The 20,319-nt window shown below is 47.6% G+C and overlaps 1 protein-coding gene across 1 annotated transcript; it reads left to right on the top strand.

Moving 5' to 3' along the window:
* Positions 1-2,443: 2,443 nt before the first annotated feature.
* Positions 2,444-7,817, top strand: LOC127315556 (uncharacterized protein At5g19025). The gene is made up of 2 exons (XM_051346034.2): positions 2,444-3,268; positions 7,570-7,817. Exons 1-2 carry the CDS (start codon positions 2,523-2,525, stop codon positions 7,607-7,609), a joined length of 786 nt encoding a protein of 261 aa, XP_051201994.1. The 5' UTR covers positions 2,444-2,522; the 3' UTR covers positions 7,610-7,817.
* Positions 7,818-20,319: the final 12,502 nt, after the last annotated feature.

Below are 20,319 nucleotides of genomic sequence, written 5' to 3'. Positions count from 1 at the left end.
AGTCAACAAAATATTATTAAATTGTGAAGTTTTTTTTACGCCTCGTCGCCACAAACCCCCCGGTAGAAACAAACAATGAACTTGTGGAACAATTGACAATTTTTTACCCATTTTGTACTTTCAAGTAACAAACACTGACATGTATAGTGGTTGAATGATAATATTCTCTTAACCCTCCATGTGATCTGCACAACAAAATGATGGCACATACTATATAGTATTATCTCTAACCATTAATAGTTGGATGTATATGCCATGCTTAAAAATGAATGTATAATTAAATTTAATTATAAACATGTGATTAAGAGATGACATCCAACAAGATGTACAAACTTGTATTTTTTAAATGCTAAGAGATAATTTATATTTTCTCCTTTAAGTCAACATTACACTACGCAGGCGCACTGATATTTTCTTTTGGTACCTCTCTAGGAGTGTCCACTTGATGAAAGTCAACTTCAACAAACGGTATTGGAATAGCACCAAGCTTCTTCGTGCCTATTGCAATCATTAGAAGACCATTGGACACCTCTTTCTTTTCCTTGATGGTCAATTTTCTTTGATGACTTGGTTGATGTTACATATAGCCTTTCTCATGTGTTTGGAATTTAGCCAAATGGTATTCGTCGGGCGCTCCACTCATATGTTTTTTCGGGAGATGTTTCTTCCACCGTATTAAAAAATGGTGTATCTAGAGAAATATGAGATCACCCCACTAGATTCTATTTGTGTTGATACTATTAAAAAAGGTATATTTAGAGAAGAAATATGAGATCACCCCACTAGTATTTTGGAGTTTGGCGCACTTGGACAAGATCATGTATTAGGAGGTGACGCACTTTGGACAATTTTTTAATTGACAAGTGGAAATACCTTGGTTTTTCAAGTCAACAACAATGAAAGGGGAACGCCTCACTGGCCCTGAGGGCATCTCCAACCCGGTGACCCAAACGGACGCGCTGGGCCGTTCGTTTTGGGCTGTTTGGGTGATCGCGTGGACACTCGGACAGCGCCCCGCGTCCGTTTGGGTCGGACGCTGCGTCCAACACGCGGACGCATCACATATTTGAAAGAAAACAAAAAATAAACTTAAAATTTAATTTAAACTAAATTTTATTAAGCATATGCCCTATTTTGAGCAAATTTGTACATAGCCCTATTTTGGCAAATAAACTAATAAAAGAAGCCCTCTATATGGGCTTTAAATTTAAAACAAATATAAAAAACCCTAAGCTAGGGTTTGGTCGAGGACGCGGTGGCCGTCGGTGCGCCGCCTAGTCCCTGTGGTCGTCGTCGTTGTCGGCGTCGACAACGTCCCCGGGCGGCGAGGCACTGTTGTGGCTCGACCGCGCCGGGGACTCCGGCCACGGAGACCACAGGGCCTCCTCCTAGGCGGAGTGGGGGTCTGGAGCCGCCCGCTACTCCGCCGTGGCAGCACGGAGCTGCGCCTCCCTCTCCCGCCAGGCGAGGTGCATGGGCTGCTAGCGCCTCCCATCCTCCGCGCGGCGCCTGGCCTCCTGGCGCTGCTGCTCCTCCGCGCGGCGCCTGGCCTCCTGGCGCTGCTGCTCCTCGCGGCGAGCCTGGCCTCCTCGCGCCGCCGCGTCGTTTCCTCCTCCCGGCGGGCCTGGTCATACAAGGCCTAGGCCTCGGCGTCCTGGACCGCCTGCTAGGCCTCCTCCTCCGCCGCGGAGTTGCGAAGGAGCGCTTGGAGTTGCGGCCACTTCGCTTCCTCCTCCGCCGCTGAGATGATCAGAGCGGCGCAGAGGTCGGGGTCCTCTTCCGAGGACTCCGGCTTGGGCTGCAGCAGCAGCGGCGCCGGTTGCGCAAATGCCGCGCCGCCGCGGGCGCCCTCTCCGATGTGGAGACCGCCGCGGTTTGCTCCGGCGGCCCGCAGCGCCGTCGGAGGGTGGCGGCTGCTGGGCTCCCCGTCGTTGGCTCCGGGATCGAACCGTCGCTTCGGGGCCATGGCGGCGGTTGCTCTCGGGGAGTGGACAGTGGATTTGGGATTGGACTGGATGGACAGATCCCTCCAGCCCACATTTAATAAGCCTCTCCGGTCATCGACGGGTGGGCCCAAGGGAGACGAGCAGGCCAGTATCCGGACGCGACCGGACGTCGCGGCCATCCGTTTTTGCGGTGCGTGGCCACGTTGGGCCGTGTTTTTGTCCGGTTGAACCTATCCAGACATGCGGGTACGGGATGGGTCGCCGCATTGGAGATGCCCGGATCCACCCACTCTACCTCATCTCTTCTGGATCGTAATTAAGCCCTGGAAAATAAAAATACGCAATATCAATTTCTTTTTTGACTTGAGATGGCGTATTATTCTGAATTGTTAGGAAAAGAGATGATGGAGGAAGAAAAGAGCAAGACCAAAACCAAAACCAAAACCCCAAGCGGAAGGGAAGGCAGAAAGGGAAAGCCATAAACAAAGGCAAGCAAAGTATCGGATCCCGATTAATCAAATCTCCCCCAAATCCCGTAGATTACTTCCCCACCCCACAGCCCCCGCCGGCTGCGTCATGCTCCGGCCATTCCCCTCTCACCACCACCACCACCACCATCGCCCCGCCGCCGCCAGCCCGCCCTCCGCGGCCGCAGCCGCCATGGCGCCTTCCTCCTCCCGCTCCGGCGGCGGGGGCGGGGCCGGGGCCCACTTCTCCTTCTCCCTCTCGCCCTCCTCCTCCTGCAGGCACACCCCGTCCTCCGCCACGCTCGATCTCCTCATCCTCCTCCTCGTCCTCTTCTCCCTCGCCTTCCTCCTCGCCTCCTCGCTCGCCCACGTCTCCCGCTCCCTCTCCCCGCTCCTCGCCTCGCCCCCCGCCGCCGCCGCCCTCGCCTCCGCCTCCGCCGCCCTGCCCTACCTCGCCGCCGGCCTCCCCTACGTCGCCGCGGCCGCCGTGCTCGCCGCCGCCGCCTTCCTCTCCTGCCGCCGCCTCCCGCGCCGCCGCTGCCGCAACCCGCGCTGCCGCGGCCTCCGCAAGGCGCTCGAGTTCGACGTCCAGCTCCAGAGCGAGGACGCCGTGCGCGCCGGCGCCGGGAGCACCGTCGGCGGCGCCGACGCCGCCATGTGGGGCGAGATCGAGACCTTGCCGTGGAAAGGCGGCCAGAGCGGGAACAATCCCGACTACGAGTGCCTCCGCGCCGAGCTCCGACGCATGGCCCCGCCCAACGGCCGCGCTGTCCTGCTCTTCCGCAACCGCTGCGGCTGCCCTGTGGCTAAGCTCGAGGGCTGGGGCACCCCCAAAAGCAAGCGGCGGAGTAAAAAGTGAGACCTCATTCACCATCCCTCTCATTTCTTTGCAAACCATGAATTACGTTCAGTTACACAATCTGAACTCCTTATTAGAGCTTCACGATCTCGATCTTGAGGATGCAAATATAGAGATTCCATACACGTACAGTATGAGTGAGTGCTTAACATTTGATCTGTTTCTCTGGGATTCAACAGTAGTTATGCCCTCTGTTCTGTGTGTATGACCATCTAATTGTGTGTGATTTAGGATGTATGCTGGTTCGATTAGTTTTATTTAGTCACCATCTATTTTTCAAGGCCAGCGAACCTGTGGTCTGTCACTATGGTATTTTTGTGGTAGTTCGTCTGTCATAGGGAGTTGAGCCGCAAGTTAAGATACCTAACCACCATTCTCAGTTGACGGGGATGTAAATGCTCAAAGTCATAACTGCTTTTTATTTTCTAGTTTTTGCTTGATCTGCTGCGTTAATTTTCAGAAAAGATGTACTTCAAACTGTAACTTTCTGCTCCCTTCTTTGCAAATGCATCTGGATAAGCTAGGTAAATGTTGATTAAATGCATCCGTTGTTAATTTAAATTCCATTAGCTTTGGTGACGTCTAGATTTCATTTTTTTTCATGGCTGATGTTAGTATATCACACACCTTTGGTGGCATCTATGCTACATGAGGTTAAATGGTTACTGGATTCTACATTTTTTCTGGGAGGTTTGTTGTAGATACTTAAGCCTAATAGTAACTAGATAAACTTAATCTCAATTTAGGAGCTTGTGGGACTTAACCAAGTTGAGCATTTTATACTTTTCACTTACCAAGTTAGAGGAAGATGGTCACTTAATCTGGTTATCTGTATTTTTAGGAGGTACTTTTCAGAGTATGTAGTTTACTGTCAGTTCTTACGGAATTCACTAGTCAGGAGTGCCTCTTGGGATTGTGACAATTGGTTCTGCTAGGCCCCAAAAGTTCCACTACTACATGTCTGCATGACTTGATAATATTTATGGCATCCATCAATTGGCTACAACTCATTATTAACGGGCTAATGGCTGCCAAATTGTGGTATCCTTTTGCCATAAGTTGAGTTCATTCGCTCCATCGATGTTTCCCGGTCTTGCTATTGCTGAGCAAATCGATTATTGTCATGTGATCACACTTCAACACAGTTTTCTCCACTTCCCACATTGGACACACATCCTCAGTGAAACAAAAAAATTTAAAAACTCATATGCTATGTTATCCAGGGTCTTTTTCGGAAAAAAAGTGCTCTAGGATGCCAAGTAGGGAGACATATTATTCTTTGAGTGCTCCTTTTCATTTTATTAGTGCAAAATGCATTTGTTTGCCTAAAATTGATTGAGACAGGAAGTACAGCCGTACCATCTCAAAACTTATCTGAGGAAGATGCGATATTATCTCTCATTGGCATTTCCCTTTTAGAGTAACATGGTACATCAAGGGCACTGTCTACTGTGGTTGAGGTGGTTCATGTTTGATTTATAATTTGATGAATTTCTGGGCCCAGTTTTTATCTTTTTCTGGTCACAGCTCAATTGCTTATGTGTTCTTAGCTAGGTGGCCTGAAAAAGCCGATACTACCAGTGACCGTTTTGCTGAAGACAATGATACTATGTTTATAATACTCCGTATAACAAATACTATATAAGTAGTAGAGATTAGTGTTTTCTTATGAGGAAAATACAGGAATTTGGACAATACCCCCAGAGATCATTTTGCCGAAAACAATGATACTATGTTAATATAAATATATAATAAATATAAAAAGTATGACATTTCATGTGAGGGCAGGGGAATTGGGAATGATATGGATTAAGAAAAATCCAGTACAGCATGTAATAAATGAACTCCCCTGCCGTTTGCGACATATATCTCGATGAAATGAAGAGTTGATGGAGTCAGCATAATGAACTGGAACCAAGAGAAGAGTTTGCAACTTTGCACAAGAAAGCTATAGCTTTAGCGCATAAGTGAGAGAAGTCACAGAAATGAGGTGGTATTGTGGGAAGAAGTAAATAATAGTTCAACCACTTACTGCATAATGATAAACCACATCAGCACAATCAGTTGATGCACAATACTGTTCAAGACTTCGAGTTAAGTGGACCATAAATATTACATAAGGTACCTAGGTAAAAGACACGACGAATCAAGATTGTTATGTCCAATTGTTGCTTCTATCCACTGTCGTTAATGCAACGATTACGTGTCGACGTGTCGCAACTTGTCGCTGGGGTACCGACAAGCAGACAAGTCGTGACAAGTCTAGACAAGTGCTAGACTTGTCGATGTGTTGTCGACAAGGAACTACTAAAAAATACTAAGTAACCAGCCTATCAATTTTGGTATACTGGAATATATATTGATGGCATAGGGAGTGGAGACAAACCAGGGGGGAGGTGGAAGCGGCGGCGCCAGGGGATGGGCGCCAGGGGAGAGGCGGCTGGGGGAGGGAAATGCGACCAGAAACTGGGTCGTAGGGTTTCAGGAGGATATTTATATCCCAGGCATACAACTTGTCGCTCGACCAATTGACCTGGACAAGTCAGGCTTGTCGCCGACAAGTCAACTTGCCGATCGACAAGTTCAACTTGTCGTGTCGCTCCAATGTGTCGACATCAGAGTTGCGACACTAGACTTTTCGTGCGACAAGTCTAGACTTGTCGAGCGACACTTAATCGTTGCGTTAATGTTGGTTGGGGTCCAATATCACCAATCGCTTTCCCTCCGTTTCCCCGCCATTTTCTTACACTTGCTATAAGCAAAGTTTCTCTAGTGAGAGATTTGCTTGCAGAAGGAATCCAGGATCACATGAGCATTCCTAATCTATCTCCTTCAATTCCCCACATTCTTATTGGAACTTTGTACTATTCTGATTTCCTTGTAGGAGGTGTAGGTTGTGTCTTGTGCTGTGTGCATGTACTAAATCTTTGGCACATGCCACACATCTTGCGTTCATCATACAAGAATCTATTGCAATCAAATTTTATGCAGGGAGTACACAAAAAATTCTTATAAAACTAGTAAAATTTATAACATATTTCCAGCAAACAACGGAGGAAACCATGAGCGCTTCAATCTCATTCATTACAAACAGATGATGTTGGCCATCCGAGTAGCACAAAATGTTTATTTCTTGATGTTAGCGGAATTACTATTATATCCCCGCAATTTCTTAGGATCTTGATGAAACCTACCCTCAGTGGTGTCATGCCCGTTTAATCCACTTCCAACGAAGTACCAAAGAATTGTAAGGTCTAACACCTATTCTGATATCTCCTTTTAAGTTTTTGGAGTGACGTGGACGCCCGAGCCAAAAAAACATGTGAATAACACTTAAATTGTGGGCACTAGGATATTCATTTATTATGTTTAATTAAGAGAACAACGGTGTATTAGTGTGTTACCAATATAACTGTCAACAGCTAGCGTAACGCTTATTTTCGTGAAACTGATTGTCCTTTTATATCTATAGTTTTGTATGATAAATTTAGTTAGCATTCACCTTTCTATGTGGCGAATGGAAATCCTTAATACTGCCACAGCTCTTGTATGTTGCAGGAAAATGATGCATTTCATTGTATTGCATCATGACTTGTTAAGATAGCAACTTCTTCAGTTCAGTTAGAAATTGAGAGTGTCCAGTTAGGATATAGGCTTGTGGCCCTGTTTCCTGTGACTTGTTTTAATCGAATTTAACCTCGAAATCTTCTTAAAAGTGTTCGAGCCAAAACCATGCTAATAGTTTCATTATGTCAATATTTTTGAAGTCACCGTCAAAAGGTTTTCTCTTTGAATAGTGTAATTATATACGCTGTTATTTTGCATGCAATTGCTTGCTCATTTTTCTTGATTGTGCTACACCTTGTGATGAGGGAAATTTGATATGCAAATATTTTTTAGCTGAATCAGATGTTACGAACCAACCCATGTTCTTCTCTGGAATTCAGTGCTCAACTAATGTTATTTCTCAGCAATCAGCAATACTATAAGTCTATAACCTGTGAAATTGCATTCTTGGCTTGAATGCTTATGCCTTTTTTTTTTTGTTAATGTGCTGTTAATCTTGTCTTGTCCTATGGTTGAAACATCTTGTCGTAGGTATCTATTTAGTTGGAGAACTTTACACTGATTCCAGTTATATTTGATGTTAACTTCAAAGTAGAGGCCAAAATATGTACAAGTGTTTTCGAAAAGCTACCTTGAATCCATAACAAGACCTAAGTGCACATGCATTCCAGTTTGTTTTCCCAGGAGGCTAACCACTTTCCTGTTTTGCTGTTGTCTTTGATGGTTTCAGGGGCACGCAAGGTTCTTTCCTGGACGGAGGGGTGCGATGAACAGTGGCCTGCTAACCATTGCTGGTTTAGGCTACCATGGAATATTTGTTGAATAATACTTCCAATGAAAGATACATCAATTACAAGTGGTTGCACCATAATTGTACTGTTAGACTGGGGTTCTCTGAATCTCAGACAGAAATACTGATATGAGACAAACGCTGCAATAATGATAGACTGTCAAAGAAAGAAAATTAAACGTTGGATATGCACTGGTGTTGCCCTTTTGCCTTTTTAATTGTTCCGCCCATGTTGGTATTTGGTTGATTGCCTGTTGCAGCCCGTGGTATCAGTGTGGAAAAAAATCATAGTAGTGGATTGTTTTTGGAATGTTGGTCAACAGATGGAGATGGGGTATGATGGCCAATTTGGTTCATCGCTGTCGTACATGTTATTGAACTCTACACCACCTTTTTTCTTGAATACAACCTATGTTTCTAGATACTCCTAAAACGTCACAAATTTAGGAAGAAATGGGGGTTAAGCATGCAGTATACACCTTTAGCATACTTTGTATGCATTCTTGGTTGGAGCACTCTCCAGTTTTGCTATTTCAGTCCATGGGGTCAATATGCCAACAATGACCCCACAACTTTTCAGATGCATAATTATACAATCAGATTTTTGTACAAAACTATTAAATCTAAGAAGCCTAAGAATTTAAAGGACAAGGCAATGTGCATGATCTTGCTTGTAGTGTTGGTATATAAAAGCATATGCACCCTTGCATCCAAAGGTAAGCTAAGAACCATAGAATAGTTGCTCCACCTTGCCTTCCTCCTCTTTTACACCCATCTTTCAGGTCTCGAGACCATCCAGAACCATTACAAGGACTCTCCCTTCATGTAGTACACATTATGTGCTCAGGATGTGTCTCTTATATTTGTGTTGGCAAAAGTGTTGTTTACGGTTGTTATTATATTAGACATGTTCTTAGGATTTGGATGTGCCAGGAGTCCAATAATATATGGAAGAGTGTGATTGCCAAGTTTTAAGATAAAATTATCAATTAGGATGTTGGATTTTACCGCTTTGGGCTATGTTGTGGGATCACTCCGGCTGCCTTGATGGATTACATATAGTTCTAGCACTCTTGATTTCTTGGCCAGTCAACCGCAGCACGTACAACTCCAGTTTCAAGGAACTGACATGTGAACTATGAGTTTTTTGTGTGTGTGTCAAGAAAGCGATAGAATAAATGGGTGCAACTAGAGTGAATTAATCAACAATAACCCTACAGACCTAAAAAAATATCTGGAATTGATTGCTCAACGAATTTTATTTCTCAGCAATCTGCACCATTATATGTGAAAGTGGCAAAGTGCATATGCTTGTGGCTTGAATGCTTATGATTCTTTTTGTTAATCTTATCATGTGGTTTAAATATTTATGAGTCAGTTTGCTAGACATCTATTTTGTTTGAGGAGTTATTTTTTAGATCAAAAAGGGCCCCAAAGGGAACCCTGGTTCCATTATACATTAGCGAAACTAGGAGGTCATAGAGAAAAAAAAAGGAGTAGCATCTAAGAAATGCCTAAAAAGTTTTGGCCAAAACAGAAACATAAAGTATGAAACATAAACATCCAGAAAACACCAACACATCAGAGAGAAGGAGAAAAGCACAAAGCGCCAACAGCTAAATCATTCAGGCTCAAATCTTCCGTAGACTTTGTGCAGTTTGGACCTTGTCTCCTCCGATGGTAGCAGTAGTTTCTTCTGAGTCAAGCTGGAGAACTAATTCATTAGAAAAAAAAAGCTGGCCTCAAAGTGAACTTTCATGCAGGCGGTGAATGTATAAGCTCCACGTGGGTGGACTTAATATGACCATGCTGAACCCTAAGCAACTACAGATCTGGAGGTAAAATCCACATGGGAGGATGAACACCACCCCTCACATAGTACCCTACCGACATGATAATATTGTTATCAATGCTTTCGTCTTCCTTGTAATATACCCGGTGATTGCCATTGCTGCTCGAGCTCCCCAAGAACTCCTTAGCGCTGCCTGGAATTTTATTCTTGGATGTGAGGCATCGATGGTGGGTGTAGTAGATGTGGTTTTTTCGTGCGTAGCCATGCCCGCCTGCAGGCACATGCACTGCCTTGGAGCAGGTCGGCCCCAAGAACAAGGCATGGTTGCCTAGGCTCGTCAGATCTGCCCACTTGTAGTACGAGCGATTTGTGGTCGATCCGTCACTGCCGGCGTCAACTAGCTCGAATACCGCGAAGAAAGGTCCGCCCTGCTGAGTCCTCCTCACTGCCATCACAATCTTGCTGCGTAGCTCAACGATGTACACACCATACTTCTTGGGGAAGATCGTCTCGGAGGGGTTTTGCATAGCTAATCGATAGACGGCCTTGAAGAACGGTAAGCCCTCTTCGTGCATACCGATCTCGAACTTGTTGAGCTCCTTGGTGTAAAACGTGAGCTCCATAATATCCGCTTCTTAGAATCCACCTGCCCTCGTCAGAATCGCCAACCGTGCAGACCGCGATTTCATGGTCGTCAGTGAGGGCTGCGAGAATACATCCATGTGAGGTGGGTGCCACCGAGAATATGATCTTTTCAAAAACTAACGTCCGCGACTCCCACGTTCCGCTCTTTTGCTCCGGTGAGAGCTCCACTTCAGCACCCGAGAAGAGGTTCACGATCCTCAATGAAGGATCCGAAAAGACAGCCCAGCCACCGTCGTAACAGCCAACGAAGCACGCGCCGGCCCCGGCGCCCTGGATCGGGAGGCGCCGCAGGACAGCGCCGTCTTGAGGACAGTACAACATGCGCTTATTCGTGTTGCCGGCGAGTGGGTCGAGCATCAGCCATGGGAGAGCGCGCGGTGGCGGGTGCGTCAACGCGGCGGCGCACCATGACCTGCACGATGCGGCGAAGCGAGCGCGGCTGAGAGGTGCGGCGAGCCTGACGTAGATTTCGAGGAGGAGATCCCCAGGGAGGTTTGGCCAGCGTTGCTCCTCTGCCAATGCTGATGAGTCCGGTGGTTACTGTCTTGGTCGGCGGCGGTCGTGTGCATCGACGACATATGTTTGTTCCGGGACAGACGCAGATCCGATGAGAAAAGCGAATCGATTTGAACTTTTTTTTTTTGAAGAAACGATCTACTCCAAGTTTGATGTGAGAAACGTACACGGTGACCCAGGATGATATGGGACTGGCCGTGCCCCGGTGCGCTTATCCGGACACAACTCCGATTTCAACTATAGTGATGCGCCGGCGCTAAGCGCATCTCCAGCAGTTGGGGATTCCACGTCCAAATCTGACGCTATTTGGACGAAAGTTTGGTCTGGGAAGATCTATTTTTCTAGTGGCGAGTTCAGGATGGATGAAAGTTTTTAACAAAATACGAAGGCGAAACTTGTTCAAACATAAGCAAAATTTAAAGATATTTAACTTATATAGACGAGTTCGTACATATATTTGAATTCGGCCAGATGGAAACATAAACTAAAACTAATAGCGGCCTTCTACGTGCCCAAATGGCGGTAGAAGGCAGTGTATTCGCCGCCGCCGTCGTCATTGCTCGAGTTGCCGGCGTCCTGGGGCGGCGGCGCCTCGTACCAGCGGCTCGAACCCTGGCCAGGGTCACCGGCGTGTGGCAGGGTCGGCCGGTAGAGGTCGTCGTCGCTGCTCTCCTCGAGCTTGATCAGCTCGTCGGGCCTGGGCGCGGTGTTCGTTGCTGCGGACGGTGCGGTGGCGCGGACTGCGCGTTGCCACGCGACAGCCATGTCCAGCATCCGACGCTGCTGCTCAGCCTCCTGCCGCTCCCAGTCCCACCTGGACCATTCGAGCGTGGCGTCGATGGGGAGCGTGTTGTCGGCGGGGACCAGGTCGTTGAGCGACATGGCGATCGCCTCCGCCAACGCGGCTTCCTCGGCGCGCTTGGCCTCCTCTTCGGCGAGCTGGTTGGCGGCGGCGGCGGCCTCCTTCTTTGAGGACTTCCTCTTCCCCCCGCGCGATGGAGAGGAGGGTCCGTCGCGGATGACGAGGGCGCCGCTACTGCGCCCTCTGATCGGCGGTGGAGACGCCGGCTCCTTCACGTAGCTCAATGTCACCGGAGACACCGGCTCCTTCTTCACGTAGCGCGTAGGCACTGACCCGTCGGACCTGGACGCGGACCACGACACAGACGAGGAGGAGGACGGCGCCATCCTCCTCGGCGTCCAGGAACTACCGTGTTGGCGCGACACGGTAGCCACCTCCGGCGGCGACATCCCTAGAACGGGGGAGTTCCCACCCTCGATGTGCGCGAGCACATTCGCGAGGGTGCGGCCAGACGCGCTCCACCACCGGTGGTGGCCAGTGGCGTTGTTCCTAGCGGGAGGAGGAGGAGGAGGGCCATCGTAAGCGGCGAGTTCACGCTCGTACCTGCGTCGGAAGAACTCCGTCCACGCCGTGTAGTTGTCTGGCCAAAACCGCTCCTCCGCGCGTTGCTCGTCACTGAGAGCGACGAGCACCGTGTCGATCTCCGCCTCCAGGGCGGCGCGACCCATCGGCGGCGGCGGGATCGGGACGCCACCCACGCTGAGTCACCATCCTCCCGGCGCGCGGAAGTCCGGTGGCGCCGGGTAGCCCGCCATGTGGAGGAGCCGCCGCTCCCATTGGTGGAGAGAGCGGCGGCCGAAGCCATTGTTCTCCATTGTGATCGCCGCTGTCGCTCGAGGTTGGGGAAGATTGAGAACAGGGATCATGGTGAATGCGGCCAGACGCGGTAGTTCGGCGATAAATAGAGGTCGACGCGCGTCAGGCGACGACATTAACTCGCCGCGTGGAATCTACGCGTCCGGCGAAGACTGACCGGCGGCAGGCTTTTATAGCGCGCGGAAGATGATGCAATGAGGATGACGATCGGTCTCTCTCACCGACAAGTTGGGGCCACCATCCGCGCGGGAAGTTTTCTCGGCGTCTCCCGCGCTTTCGTTTCGTTCAGAGTCCCCGAGCGCTCCCCGGGGGGCCGGGGGTGGCCTCGGCTCCCCGGATGGATGAAAGCCCAAATCCGGACGAAAACGAGGATCCGATGGCGCGACTGGGCCGTTTTCGTCCATCCGGATGACAAAAAGGCGTCCTGGGGGCCTCGTCGGGGAGACGGCCCAGTCGCGTCCCCCAAAGGTTCCCAAACGGCGCTGGATCGATAGTTTGGGTGATATGTTTTGTTCGTGCCGCGTTTGGGGGACGTCGCTCCCAGCCGCGTCCCCCAAACAAAATTTCATATTATTAACTTAAGCGAATTCATTCATACTTGCTATATATTACATAGATTCGAACGAAATTCGATAAGATTTAAACTAAACCTAATCTAGTAGTACTTGCGGTGGCCGGAGTCATCGTAGTACTGGTGGAAGTTATACATGTCGTCGGTGATGACCTCCTACTTGCCGCGCTCGTCGGGCTCGTCCTTCACCGCGCAGCTTGGTCCAACCTCGCCGTCGTCGGTGAGGTCCACGAGCGGTTTTCCCGGTGTCGCGGATGGACATGGCGATCGCCGCGTCGAGGTCGCCCCTCCAGGCATCCTTGTTGTTCAGTGACGCCAAGCACGCCGCTCGCAGCCCTGGACAGTCCTCGGGGTCGTCGCTGCTCGCGATGAGGGGCTGCTGCCGCTCGTACTCTGCCAGCAGCGCCGCCTTCCCGGCTGCCTCGTCGTCCTGCTCCTCCTTCACCTCCGGCTTCGGGATGAAAAGAGCGCCGCCGCCTCGCCTTTGTTGTTGCATGCTGCCGTTGCCGCTGCCTCCGCGCCTCAGAATGACTGGCGGCGTCGCGAACTCTGGCTCCTCCTTCACCTCGCTCTTGGGGACGGTGTAGGGTGCGGCTCGGTGCGACGAGGACGGCGCCGATCGCACCGGCCCTGATGAGGAAGAGTTGAAGGAGGATGAGTACGTCCTCTTCGGCTGCCAGGTGCCAGCGTGCTGCGGGAGATGGTGGCGGCAACGACGGCGTCTCTAACCTTGGAGCGCCGTTGTGGATGCCGTCGATGACGTTCTCCAGGGTCTGCCCCGGAACGTCCCAGAAGAGGACGTGCCCATCCTTGTTCCAACTATTCCGCCGGTCGACGAGGCTGGTGGTGCTGTTCATCTCCATGTCGTACTGCGCCTGGAAGTAGGCGACCCACCAGGCGTCGTTGCCGGTGGCCTCCCAGGTCGGATCTGCCCGCTCGTCGGCGGTGAGGCAAGACCGCCGGGCCCTGATGGCGTCCCTCCAGCGATCCGTGCCTGGCAACGGCGGCGGCAGGACACCTATGACGTTGACGACCATCCTCCACCCGCCGCTGCTTGGCAGGCGCATGTCCCGTGGACGGGATATCCCCCGCGGTACAGCGCCCACGCCTCCGCCACGGTGAGGCTGCCGCGGCCGAAGCCGTTCGCCGCGGTGATCTTGAGGGAGGGCGACGACATTGGATTGAGGTTGGAGCGGCGAGGAGAAGATTTGGGAGCGGCGAGATATTGGGATGAACAAGAACCGCAGGGGCGCTCTTAATGTACAGCGGCGGCAGGCAGGCGAAGCGGCAGCGGGTCATTGGACGCAATAACGCCCGCACGGACGGCCACATGGCCATGCACAACGAGACGCGTCCCTGCGTCGCCTAGGAAATCTTGGATGCCATTAACGTCGCTTGACCAAAGGTAGGCGATGGGGTTTTAGGTTTCTGAGCCGCTGACGCATAGGGCCCGCGTCTTGTCGCTCGCTTTTCGTTGTGTCCGGCGTGCCCGGAGCGTCCCTTGTGTAGCGGGGACGGGCTCTGGGCGCCGGACACCGTATTGGACCGTGCGAGGCTGATGACACACAAGTATAGGAGATCGCAACAATCTTCGAGGGAAGTAAAACCCAAATTTATTGATTCGACACAAGGGGAGCCAAAGAATATTTATAAGCTTTAAGAGATGAGTTGTCAATTCACCTACACCTGTAAATAGACTTGCTCGCAACAGTTTATCAGTAGTAATAATTTTATAGTAGTGGTAGTAGTGAAGTAACAGTAGTAATGAAATGAAAACAACAGTAGCGATGATTGCAGTAGACAGCAGGATTAAAATATATTGTTCCCGTCTTGGAGATGTGGTTTTTGGAGAACCTCTTTTGCAGTTCAGATGTTATCTTTACTGGTGGTTGCGTGCTGCTGCGAGTAGTTGATTGCAGTGGCAGGGGCTTTTTCCCTTTTTTTTCCGTGCTGCTGCTGTGAGTAGTTAATGCTGTTTAGGCATTTTGCTGGTGAAGAGGCTGAGTGTAATTAAAATCTTAGCTGTATTAATATATTTTCACTATCCAAAAAAATGTGGATGATAAGATCCAGATTAAGTGGTTCCACCTCCCACACGTGAGTAGTCCATCGCACCCGTGATCTCTTCTTGATTATTTTTTCTCAAATACTTCTTAGATTTAGAGGTGCTCTAGTTTTTGCTAAGTACGATGAAGTTTCTTATTTGTGAAAAGGACTACCCATCTATTGGTAACCATCTATAGCAATACAAAGAATTCAATAAATAATAAAAAATACAAATATATCTTCAGATAATCTAGCGATGACTACAAACACTAGCGCGACCAGAACGCACGCCACCGTCATCACCTTTCCATCACCGGAGAAAGGCAAAGCTTTTTGCAATATATAAACGAGAATTTATCGTGCTAAGACCCCAAAAGACCAGCGCATCAGGACAACATGTAGATCAGAAGAGGGCCCGAAACCACAACAACGAACAAAAAAAAACAATTTTCAAGAAATGGTTCCTTAACTTATCGATCGGCCTCAAATTGAAGATTAATCGCTTACCGACAAATTAATCGATTTTATCGGTCAACCATTATCAGCTTATTTTTTTGTAAATCCTAATTTCGGCAATAATTTCTTTTAATATGCAATGCAAAAATAAATATTGGAGGATTGAAAAGAAGTATTACCTTGATTCCTTGCATATGAATCAATAAAAAATGGAAAATTTGGGATAATGCACAGTTCTACAAGGCTATAAGATGAAAATATCAACTTCTTGACCAAATTTCAGCAAAATTCCACTAGAAATTTGCCAAAATATTGGGCATAACACTGAAAACCGTGCGAAATATTGTCTATCCGACTGAAAATCAGCCGAAATATCAGTTTTGGCAATAAATTAACTGATATGCCAAAATCTTATTGGTTACCACCCGATCCACAATAAATTGGTATCTCGAACAATTTTTTCAAGTGCAAAAAATGACTTGATCCTAGAAGATCCGCGCGGCGCACAACTCCACACCATAGTTGCCGGCGAACCGGATCGCTCGGATCGGGGAACGGGATCGGGGAACGAGGTTCGACATGCCAACGAACAAGGATCGGTCAGGGTACACATCTCTGGTATGGGAAGTTGGATCGTGGATCGGGATCCACTTTGATTTGGGTCGATGACAAGGGAAAAGAGGCGCAGAATCAAGGGAAAAGAGGCCCAGAATCAAGGTTATTAATTAGCCCAAATATGACACTTGCAATTTCCGGTTTTACGCTTTATTTTTAGTGGTCCTACCATATTCCAGGGTCGCTAATATGGGAAGAGGAAGGGTGCGAACGGGATCACGACCCAAAAACGAATTCAATCGATCCACTCGCGTTCCCGACTCCCGATCCGGGTCGATCGACCCAGGGTCACGGAACACGGCACCGATCCCGAACCCTGCAACCATGCTCCACGCGCCCTCGTTGTTGCTAGACGCACCACTGGGGCAAGGATAAGGCGGGAATGACATTATGCTGACTTCAAGATGTAGCCTCCGCTCACCATCTCGAAGAAAACGCTGGAAATAACTTAAATAAAATGGATACCCTCCTACCGGCGAGGGTCCATGTTCCGGCACGCCTCTAAGACACCAAAGCCACCGGAGGAGGAGTGGACCAGAGAGGTTGCTGGCGAGGGGAATGTAAACCTTGATGGATTTCTAGGGGCACATCCCAATTGCCTCTCTCCTCCCTATACATCTTTATGGGGTGAACTTGCTACAACTTCATAAATATACCGATGTATATGTATTTTTTTTGTTTGTTGCAGAATAATCTAATATGAAGTTTAAATTTAAAGTGGAAGGCAGTGTGACTATATTGATTATGTTCTTTGCAAAAAAAAGTAGATGTACCCTTGCATCGAAAGTTAAATAAGAACATGAAGGTTACCCTCTCAAGCTTGTCTTCCTCTCCTACCCTCCTCTTCCGGACTTTAAGATCCATCCAAAATTATTGCAATGACTCTCATCTTATGTAGTATAAAATATTATGTAGCCTAGTACCGCACCTTATGTTTCCCTTGGCACAAAGGTTTGTCTATCTGTGGTTATTGCTAGATATGTTTTAGCCTTTCACGAATCCCGCGGGTGCGAATATCAACCGAGTTTCTCCTCTCTTCTATAAAAGTATGCCGGCTAGGGCTAGTCCTTGTTGGTCTCTTTTCTTCCTTAGGAATCGGATGCATCGGGAATATGATAATAACTGGGACACAGTCATCTTCAAGTTAGAAGATAATAACATTATCAACAGAAAAATCCATAGGATGTTGTATACCGTTGCATTGCAGATAGTTTTATGAATTTGGCTTTCCTGGTTCCGTCAACTTAACTCTGTACAACTCCGGTTAGAAGGTCTCGTAGCATGGGATGGTGAAGTCAGAGCTTTCGTGTAGGTTGCTCTAGAGTTTGATCATCATTCATCAGGCATCTTGAAGCCAGAGCAATAACACGTAATTATATAGTACAAAATATTCTAGCACAACAAAAGAAAACATCTTGTCTCCCATAAGCTCGAGCAGCATCCGATTAACCGTTCTTAATATCTTATACTTTCTCTGTCCTAAACTAACTAATTTGAGACGGAAAAAGTATATATAGTACTCTCTCCGTCCCAAAATATAAGACGTCTAAGGATTGGTCAAAAGTCAAACCTTACAAACTTTGACCAAATATTTAGAAAAAAATATTTACATCTACAATATCAAATTGACATATTAAGAAAATATACTTTAGGGTGAATCTATTGATAATAATTTAGTATTGTAAATATTTATATTTTTGTGTATAAACTTGGTCAAACTTTAAAAACATTGACTTTTAACTAATCCTTAGACGCCTTATATTTTGGGACGGAGGGAGTATAAATTTATGTAAGATTTGTTAAAATTTGGATATATCTAGTTACTATTTAGTGTGTAGATGCATTTAAGTGTGTAGATACATTTAAATTTAGATAAATCTTATAATGGAACCGAGGAAATACCATTTTCTTAAAAAAATAGGCTGATTTATGTAGAAAAACACTAACGGCCAGTCGATCAGAGTTACACAACATACCAGCATTGCTGTTGGCCTGCTGCAAACACCATTGCCTTCTTTATCGGCTCGGGCTGCGGCCTCTTGGATGTTGCAAAGAGAGCACTCTCTAGTGCTCCTTTGATTCATTAGAAAAAGAGGAGGAAAAACGTTGGATTCAGATTTTTTTAATTGATGACCGCTGATACGTTTGATCGAGGATTGGAGCATAGGATTTATGTCAGTTTAAAGGAAAAGTGCTAGGATGCTTACCATCTGCTATTCTGCTTAGACCTCTTTGTAGAACACTTACGCGTGAAGACCAGACATGTGACTTCACCGGCATTAGTGGAACAGATGGAAGAATGGCCTAGCCGCACATTTAAGATTTAGTGGCACATTCCATGTTTCCACTAGAAACCAGTTGCAATTGGATACTTTCTTATGCATGTACACCACGCTTTCACCCTCCGAGTTGATCATACATTTGTGTGGACCTTCTGAATTTGTTCATCAAGCTTACAAAGCAAAAAAAAATATTGTAGTTACTCATGGCCTCGTCATCAAAAAGTATGACACATCATGGTATTTTTACCATGTGCTAAAGACCCTCGCACATTTGAAAAATTGGTCATCAAGCGAGTAATAACACGATGAACATAGCTATATTCACTAAACCCGACCATGCACATATTAGCGAAGCTCGTGACTTCTCCGTTATAAATTGTACCGAACTGGCAACATGCATTACACATATTTAACTACTATGTATTTGTACTCCTATGTGGAGGGCCATAAGGTTTTCGTGACTCATATGGAGTTCGAGACTGCTAAGTAATGGAGGTGACGGGGTCTTGAATGCGATGAATTCTTTGGAGGTGCTTGCATTGGATGACTTGTAGCAACTGCACCGGCTAGTGGGGGAGGAAGCATTGGATGCCTTCTTTGGTGGTGCTCTTAGAGTACCGAGTCTTTATTTTAAGGTGAAAACTCACGGTCTGACTTTTGTTCGTCGTACGAGAATGGTATTCTCGAAGAAATTTTTTTGGAACATTTTGGAGGCGTGGCTTTTGGAGAACCTCTTTTGTACTTCTGATGTTGTCTTTAGTGGTGGTTGTGTGCTGGTACTGCGAGTAGCTGATCACCATGTGGCATGGGCTTTTTTTTCAATTTTTTTTTGGTTATGTGCATCCTTAATGTCTTACATTTTTCTGATGAAGAGGTTGGATGTAACTAGCATCTTCACGATATTAATATATTTATTATCAAAAAATGTGGATGATAAGATCCGGATTAAGCGGTTCCACCTCCCACATGTAAGCAGTCCATATATGGCACCCATCACTCATCTCTTCTTGATTTTCTTCTTAAATACCTACTTAGATCTAGAGGTGCTCCAATTTTGCTAAGTACATTGAAGATTTTGTTTGCGAAAAAGGCCACTGATATATTGATAATCATCTATAGTACTACAAAGAACCCAACAAGTACTAAAAATTACAAATAGGTCTTTAGATAACCTAGCGATGAATACAAACACTAGCGTGTGCCGCAGGCGCGCCACCGCCATCACCCCTCCATCATCGGAGCCAGGCAGAGCTCATCGTATTAGAACTTTTTGTAGCACACAAACGGGAAGTTGTGGTGCTAAGTCCCCCAAGGACCATCGCACAAGAACAACAACCTTTGTCAAAGATAAGACTCGTATATCAGACCTGAAACCACACAACCGAACATGAAAAAAACGATTGGATCCCAGAAAATCCGCGTGATACACAACTCTACGTTCCCTCCATCAGTGCTAGACGCACCACCGGAGCGAGGATAGGACGGGGACGACATTATTTTGACTTCAAGATGTAGCCACCACCTCATCATCTCGAAGAAGACACTAAAAATAACCTAAACAAGAACAGAAACCCTCATGTTGACGAGGGGCCGTCTTCCACCACGCCTCTAAGGCCTTAAGATCACCGGAGGCGGAGCGGACCAGTGACGTTGCCGACGAGGAGAACGGGACCCTAAATAAATCAATTTCTAGGGGTGACATGGGTATACCCTTCGGGTACCCATTATTGGTATACCTGGATCGGCTCGGCCCAATATGGAGAAGGCCCAACAAGGCAACCCGAAGAAGTAGTCGACTAGGACTCTTGTAAAACCCTAGGCTGGTTGCATATATAAAGCTAGCCAGAGCACCCGAAATAGAGAGACCAACAGATAGACATCATAGCTCCGCCTACGGCGGCACCTTGTAAACATACTTGTGATCATATAGTAGATTGCTAGCAGCACGTAGGGATCCTCCACCGAGGGGACCCGAAGCTGGGTGCGTCGTGTGCCTAATCTCGCTCCCGGAATCTCCATCGTCGCTCTCTCCCGAAACCCAAGTCTACTATACGTAGGCATTGGCGAGATGATCCCTCGTCGATTGGCG

Source organism: Lolium perenne, chromosome 1 (assembly GCF_019359855.2).
Source record: "Lolium perenne isolate Kyuss_39 chromosome 1, Kyuss_2.0, whole genome shotgun sequence".
In the NCBI taxonomy this organism is placed as follows: Eukaryota; Viridiplantae; Streptophyta; class Magnoliopsida; order Poales; family Poaceae; genus Lolium; species Lolium perenne.
The sequence above is the reverse complement of the archived record's forward strand: the minus strand, read 5'-3'. Positions and strand labels throughout refer to the sequence as shown.

Bases quoted from the DNA above. Each gene is read 5' to 3' on its own strand.
- LOC127315556 (XM_051346034.2), top strand. From the start codon at position 2,523: ATGCTCCGGCCATTCCCCTCTCACCACCACCACCACCACCATCGCCCC. The intron at 3,269-7,569 runs GTGAGACCTCAT...TGATGGTTTCAG, and splicing joins AGCAAGCGGCGGAGTAAAAA to GGGCACGCAAGGTTCTTTCC.